Below are 7,500 nucleotides of genomic sequence, written 5' to 3'. Positions count from 1 at the left end.
ACTTTAGTCGCAATTAATAGTTTAGGAGCACTAACTGCTTTAATTCAAAGAACTGATTTAAATAGAAACTTAATTTTATATATATATTTTATTCCAATAATATTTTATAATATTCTTGTTTTTACAGTTTTTCTATGCAGCTGTGGTGAACATAAAAGACTTGCAATCTTGATCTTGCAAAGCTGTTAAAAAAATTCTCTTAAATTTTACTTTAAAAACTTTTGACTAGTTCGTTCATTAATTTTCCTTCAGCTTAGTCCCTTTATTAATCAGGGGTCGCAACAGTGGAATGAACCACCAACTATTCCTGCATATGTTTTACACAGCGGATGCCCTTCCAGCCACAACCCAGTACTAGGAAACATCCATACACTCTCATTCACACTCATACACTACGGCCAATTTAGTTTATTCAATTCAGCTATAGCGCATGTCTTTGGACTGTGGGGGAAACCGGAGAACCCGGAGGAAACCCACACCAACACGGTGAGAACATGCAAACTCCACATTTAAATGCCAACTGACCCAGATGGGGCTCCAGCGACCTTCTTGCTGTGAGGCTACTGTGCTAACCACTCAGCCACCATGCCACCTGACTGGTACATAATATCATAATATTCATATTTTATAATCTATTGTTTTTGTTCTGTTGTATGTAATTTTTAAAGCATATTAGTAAAGGTAATAATGGCGATGTCCAAACATTAAAGACCTAAAATAAACCTGCGTTTCTGAAAGTTTATTACCTTCAAGTTTAATTTGCATTTTACTGCTTGAGAGTCTTTGGTGTCTGGATCTGGAATATACTGCTGGAAGAACAGAGGAGCGAAGCAGAAACAGGCGTAACCTGACTGAGACGAGTTCACAGTCCTCACAGCCAACTGTACAGAAAGAAAAATTGACAGATTAATAATAAAGTTAACATTTTATAGTAAGGTCCCAGTATTTTATATATATATATATATATATATATATATATATATATATATATATATATATATATATATATATATATATATATATATATATATATTATATGCACAGTTAAAGTTGAATTTTTAAATATTTCCCAAATTATGTTTAACAGAGCAAGGAAATTTTCACAGTATGTCTGATAATATTTTTTCTTCTGGAGAAAGTCTTATTTGTTTTATTTCAGCTAGAATAAAAGCAGTTTTAAAATAAAAAAGATCAATATTATTAGCCCCTTTAAGTGATATTTTTTTCCATAGTCTACAGAACAAACCATCGTTATGCAATAACTTGCCTAATTACCCTAACCTGCCTAGTTAACCTAATTAACCTAGTTAAGTTTATCACTTTATGTCAAGTTAAATGTCACTTTAAGCTGTATAGAAGTGTTTTGAAAAATATCTAGTCAAATATCATTTACTGTAATCATTGCAAAGATCAAATAAATCAGTTATTAGAAATGAGTTATTAAAACTATTATGATTAGAAATGTGTTGAAAAAAAATCTTCTCTCCCTTACACAGACATTTGGGGGGAAAAATAAGCAGGGGGGCTAATAATTCAGGGGGCTAATAATTCTGACCTCAACTGTATATATATATATATATATATATATATATATATATATATATATATATATATATATATATATATATATATATATATATATATATTCAAGCGTTATGGATGTGACATTTGCAGAAAAAACTTAAAACATAAATTCAGAGAGAAAGTATAAGTTAACATTATATTGAAACATCTGTTTATATTTTCCAAAACAACTAACCACAGAGTTATGGGAGCAGAAAAATATAAATCTGTAAACATATTCTTTGGGGGGGGGGGGGGGGTGTAATAAACGTATTGTTGTTACACGTTACACGTTGATTGAGACATAAAGTGTTGCTATTTTGGGGTAAATGTATGTTAGCTATGATTAATGTTAGTAGGCCTAATAATGCATCTTTATCAAACACAAATGTTAGTAAATGCTGAAGATAAACAAAAATACTAACCCCATCTTCCTGTGGATCCAACCATATTTCATCGCCAATTCTTGACAGAGCATGAATTGCTCTCCCAAAGACTTAACAAAGGAAAACAGACAAATTATGTATCATCAGAAACTTAAACGAATAATGCTAATGGCGTTTTACTTGGATATACTGAATAAAAAGAGTCATGTACCTTTGATGCCATTACCCTCGATGATACACTTCATTTTATTTTTCCTTGTGAAATATTTGACGCTAGAAGGCTTGACGATAAAGTTTGACAACAATTATATTCTGTTATTTCAGATAATTTTTTTAAAGGAAACTTTAGTTAATTCAGAAAATAGAGTTTAAACAAAGTCTCCTCAGATTTCCTCAAAGCGGGAAAGAAGCGAGTGCGCGCCCTCTTGCGTCCTACAAACAATACAAGCGCGCGTCATGAACAGTCTATTTTCATTCTCAGTTTGTATTGTATTTCAACTTTAATAATATAATATAATATAATATAATATAATATAATATAATATAATATAATATAATATAATATAATATAATATAATATAATATAATATAATATAATATAATATAATATAATAACTGTATGGCCAGGATATACCTTATATACATTAAAATTACACTAATTGACCCAACAGTTGTATTTCTTTACTTTTGACCCAAGATTGGCTTAAAACAACACAGCATTTTTTTTATCGTGTGTATACTGCTGTTCACATATCAACAATTTTTAAAGCAGTCGATAAGTATAGTTTCATGATTGGTAATGTCAAAAAATACTAATACACTATAAACAACCAATAATATTAACAATAAAACTGTAATAACAGTAAACCTGTAAATCCTGTATAACTTATAGAAATTAGTCGTGTGCATAAAGATTCGCGCAAATACACTAGAGACTAAGTAAAATTGGAAATTTATAAACATTCAGTTTAATGTTAACTACACAATTGACATAAACACACATTTAATTATCGAAAAGAAAATATATACTTTTGTTTTTAGCGAATGAGTTGTGCTTTTACAAATCTAGTATGGGAGGAACTGGATATTCTGAGAACAGCGCTCCGACGGAAATATTAAAATGTAACACGAAACATTCACATGGGGTTCGGTGTGAATATAAACAAATTTCTTAGAGCTTTTTTACACCTTTAAAAATACAAAATATGTTTATAGGGAGGTCGACTAGTTCTTACTTTTTTTGATGAAGCACATCGAGCCGTCTGACAGTAAATCGTCCTAATTTTGAGGAGTTTTCGCAGTAATGGCTTGTAATGATGGCTGGCAGGTCGCAGGGCGTCGTAAAGGAGCTGCAAGAAGAGGAAAACAAGTTTCAACCCCAAAACTAGACTCTCAGCAGGTTTCTGACTGCAAAATAGACAAGCAGAAGATAATAAACGCCATGTGAGGGTCTATCTGCTTTTATTAATCCTGAACAATCCAAGTAGTGACACTGTTAGATTAAATAACATAATATTTTAGCATAGGAAAGTACGTGAATCTGGTAACCATTTAGTATTATGATATTAGAGTCTGAAGAACAGTACTTTATAAACTCATAAATGTTACTTCTCCTTTACAGGAATGAACTGAGAGGAGAAACCTTCTGGATGGAATGGAAAGGTGTTGAATTACAGCTAATCTACACCAAATTGAATACTATAGTAGCATATTATAAACATTACTGTGTTTTTACTGTATTAAAGTACTTGATTTTATATGCTGTGGTAATTCTATAGCTGCTATAGAAATACAACTATAGATAAATCTTTAATACATTAATTTTCTTTTCGGCTTAGTCCCTTTAATAATCAGGGGTTGTCACAGCAGAATGAACCACCAACTTATCCAGCACATTTTTTACACAGCGGATGCCCTTCCAGCTGCAACCCATCACTGGGAAACACCCATACACACTCATTCACACACCTTTAATATGTTTTCTACAATTATATATCGCGCTACACACCAGTTTACCGTAGTAAAAACTAAAGTATTCTACAGTATTTATTAGTTTATGAGTTCATGGTAGTTAATACTGTAGATGCTGTAATATTCATTAAGGAAGAGTTGTAAAATGCTTTAATATTACTACTGTAACCCATGGGTCCTATTGCACCTATCCCGTTCTGGGATCGAACCGGTGATTCTTTGTATTGGAGTTGGTTGCTTTAACAAGCAGGCTAAAGACTAAAGCGTCTGTCGATAGAGCGCCTTTTGAAGTCAGAGGAGTGAGGTTTGCTTGCACAGCACTTACTAGCTGGCCTCCATTACACTCACTAGGGTTGAGCCGATGGGCGATAGACATCATGATGCTAAGCCGGCATCGTGATCCTCTGCCCTGCCCCCGTCGCAGCAACAACCTGCTTGCGAAAAACACACACTTAGACCCCGTTTACACTAATACGTCTTAAAAAAACCTCAGAGAGCAGTGCTCTCATCAAGGATGTACCACTGGATGGCGTCTCACTGTAGTTGTTAAGCATGATATTTATTCATCTTTTCTCTATTTAACGACTCTTCAGTCTTTTGAATCTATCAGGTAACGTGTCACAGCGTCAGTACACTGCTTTAATCTTTCGCTTTCAAGCTTGTACTGTGACACAGTTGGTGGTTTGCTGTTGTTTGTGCACCTTTTTACCAACCAAGTTTGTCAACGCCATTATAACGACACAGATCACTCTGCCTATTCATGCCAGAGTCCTGTGGAAAAAGTGATCGACAGGTGGTAATTTGTGTGTAACTTATCTTTATTTATTTATGATTTGGTTATGGGTAAAACAAAGACCATGCTGGTCAGGCAGTTGAAACGGTAGGCCTCAAATAATTAATTCGTTATGAATTAATTAATTATTCATAAAGCACTGTAAAATACTTGCTTGCACAAAAAAATGGCAAAAATTGTTTCGCTATTGGTTGACATTTGCATGGAATTGCTCATATTGCTCAGTCAGAATTATTAGCCCCCTTTGAATTTTTTTCTTTATAAAATGTTTCCCAAATGATTTTTACAGAGCAAGGAAATTTTCATAGTATGTCTGATAATATTTTTTCTTCTGGAGAAAGTCTTATTTGTTTTATTTCGGCTAGAATAAAAGCAGTTTAAAATTATTTTAAGACACAATTTTAAGGTCAGTATTATAAGCCCCTTTAAGCTATATTTTTTCTCGATAGTCTACAGAACAAACCATCGTTATGCAATAACTTGCCTAATTACCCTAACCTGCTTAGTTAACCTAATTAACCTAGTTAAGCATTGAAATGTCACTTTAAGCTGTATAGAAGTGTCTTGAAAAATATCTAGTCAAATATTATTTACTGTCATCATGACAAAGATAAAATAAATCAGTTAATAGAAATGAGTTATTAAAACTATTATGATTAGAAATGTGTTGGAAAAAAAACTCTGTTAAACAGAAAAATTGGGGAAAAAATAAACAGGGGGGCCAATAATTGTGACTTCAACTGTATGTATGTTTATATATATATATATATATTTTTTTTTTTATTAATTTTTTTTCTCAGTATGTATGGTCACACTTTACAATAAGGTTTAATCAGTTAATGTATTATGAACAGCATTTATTAACCAACATGTGCTTGTTAAAATTAGTTGACACACATCCATGAACTAAAAATGAACGACTTTTTATATACAACATGGGGGGGGAGATGGGGTAATAAACGTATTGTTTATTAATTCTTCAAGTTACATTAACTAAGTTACACGTTGATTAGTACACTGCTTTAATCTTTCGCTTTAATCTTTCGCTTTCAAGCTTGTACTGTGACACAGTTGGTGGTTTGCTGTTGTTTGTGCACCTTTTTTTACCAACCAAGTTTGTCAACGCCATTATAACGACACAGATCACTCTGCCTATTCATGCCAGAGTCCTGTGGAAAAAGTGATCGACAGGTGGTAATTTGTGTGTAACTTATCTTTATTTATTTATGATTTGGTTATGGGTAAAACAAAGACCATGCTGGTCAGGCAGTTGAAACGGTAGGCTTCAAATAATTAATTCGTTATGAATTAATTAATTATTCATAAATAATTAATTCATCGCCGTCTACGATGACGATGCCATCGTCCATCGCAGTCTTTCACATTAGACATCGTACAATGCCATATTGGTCAACATGGGCCAACCCTAACACTCACCCCCCCTAAACCTCACTCCCATCCCAGACGAGCCCCCACGTGTAACCCACCGCTCCTACTGCACCCAACCCGGTCTGAGCTAGGATTGAACCGGTGATTCTTTGTAAGGGAGTCGGTTGCTCTAACAAGGAAGCTAAAGAAGGCGTCTATCGCTAGAGCACCCTTAGAGGTTAGAGAAGTGAGGTTTACCTGCATAGCACTTCGCTAGCTGGCCTCCGTTACAAGTATAATACACTTTACTATAGTATGGTTCAAAAACATATTTATGAGGGACTACTGTTCATATAAAAATGCAAGTGTTCAGCTTTATTAATTACCTCATGTCTGTCTTACCTCTTCAGATCTCCTCTGCGAGCGTCTTCTGTCCAGCACTTCAGAGGTGTCTCTTCTGCAGTGTGTTTGTTATGGTTTGGGACACTTTGAGTCATGTGTATCTGCTCGATTTCAGCTCGCCATGCTGTTGCTGCTTCTAGAGACACTGCAGGTATATCGCTTTCATTTAAATGTTACTATTTATTCATCATCTCTTAAAGGGGGCCTATTATGCAAAAATCACTTTTATAAGGGGGTTAAACACAGTTGTGTAGCAGAAATTTATTATTTCTATTTTTTTTATAATCACACTTGATAAAACACTTTGAACAGAAGCACTTTGATTGACATTCTTCTTTTGTATGTGTCATCAGAGGGGGAAAGCCCCACCCACTAGTGACCAGCTCTCCTTCATTAGCATAAACAGTCCTGAGTGAGAAGCAGCCGTCTGCCATTAGAGATTGAAGATAATCGCAAATCTCAAACCACAATCTCATTTGAATTTAAAGCAGCAGTCACCAAAATGGCACAATTATGGCCCGTTTCCACTGAGTGGTACGGTACGCTACGGTTTGGTTTGGTACGCTTTTATAGCCGTTTCCACTGTCAAAAAGTGTACTGAACCGAACCGTACCACTTTTTCGGCACCCTTTCGAAAGGGTACCAAACACGAGAAAGGGTACCAAAAGGCGGAGCCACACGCGCAGCTGAATGCTATTGGTTTACAGAGATACGTCATTCGCTTACGCAACAAGCCAGAATGAAACAAAAAAACCCGCCATGTTTGAAATACACGCACAGCGAGAGATTACAGCGGAATTATAAATACATATAATAACGAGCCATGGTCGATCTGCGCTCAAACAAACCTTGTCATCGTCTGGATGAACAGCCACAAAGCCAAGAAGAAGAGAAGATTTACCCTGTGCCCCGTAGTTTTTTACGAGCCAGTCTGAGGCGCGGGCGGTCTAACATTATATCTGAAATAACAAACTTCTTGAGCTGATGATAATAACCTGCGCTTGATTATTGACGTGC

At 34.7% G+C, this 7,500-nt stretch overlaps 2 protein-coding genes across 2 annotated transcripts in view; one reads left to right on the top strand and one right to left on the bottom strand.

The window, feature by feature from the left end:
* rad9b (RAD9 checkpoint clamp component B) overlaps positions 1–2,194 on the bottom strand; it is a 24,975-nt gene extending 22,781 nt beyond the window's left edge. Inside the window, exons 1-3 of the mRNA XM_056464126.1 lie at positions 2,161–2,194; positions 1,989–2,059; positions 747–881 (exon numbers count right to left, since the gene is read on the bottom strand). Coding sequence (XP_056320101.1) covers positions 747–881; positions 1,989–2,059; positions 2,161–2,194 — 240 coding nt within the window. The remainder of the gene's footprint in view (positions 1–746; positions 882–1,988; positions 2,060–2,160) is intronic.
* Positions 2,195–3,133: 939 nt separating this feature from the next.
* Positions 3,134–7,500, top strand: part of srrd (SRR1 domain containing) — a 6,794-nt gene continuing 2,427 nt past the window's right edge. The window contains exons 1-3 of the mRNA XM_056464128.1: positions 3,134–3,392; positions 3,571–3,611; positions 6,492–6,634. Coding sequence (XP_056320103.1) covers positions 3,253–3,392; positions 3,571–3,611; positions 6,492–6,634 — 324 coding nt within the window. The 5' untranslated portion in view covers positions 3,134–3,252. The remainder of the gene's footprint in view (positions 3,393–3,570; positions 3,612–6,491; positions 6,635–7,500) is intronic.

This window comes from Danio aesculapii, chromosome 8 (genome assembly GCF_903798145.1).
Source record: "Danio aesculapii chromosome 8, fDanAes4.1, whole genome shotgun sequence".
Classification (NCBI taxonomy): domain Eukaryota; kingdom Metazoa; phylum Chordata; class Actinopteri; order Cypriniformes; family Danionidae; genus Danio; species Danio aesculapii.
Note: the sequence above shows the minus strand (reverse complement) of the source record. Positions and strands in the feature narration are given on the sequence as shown.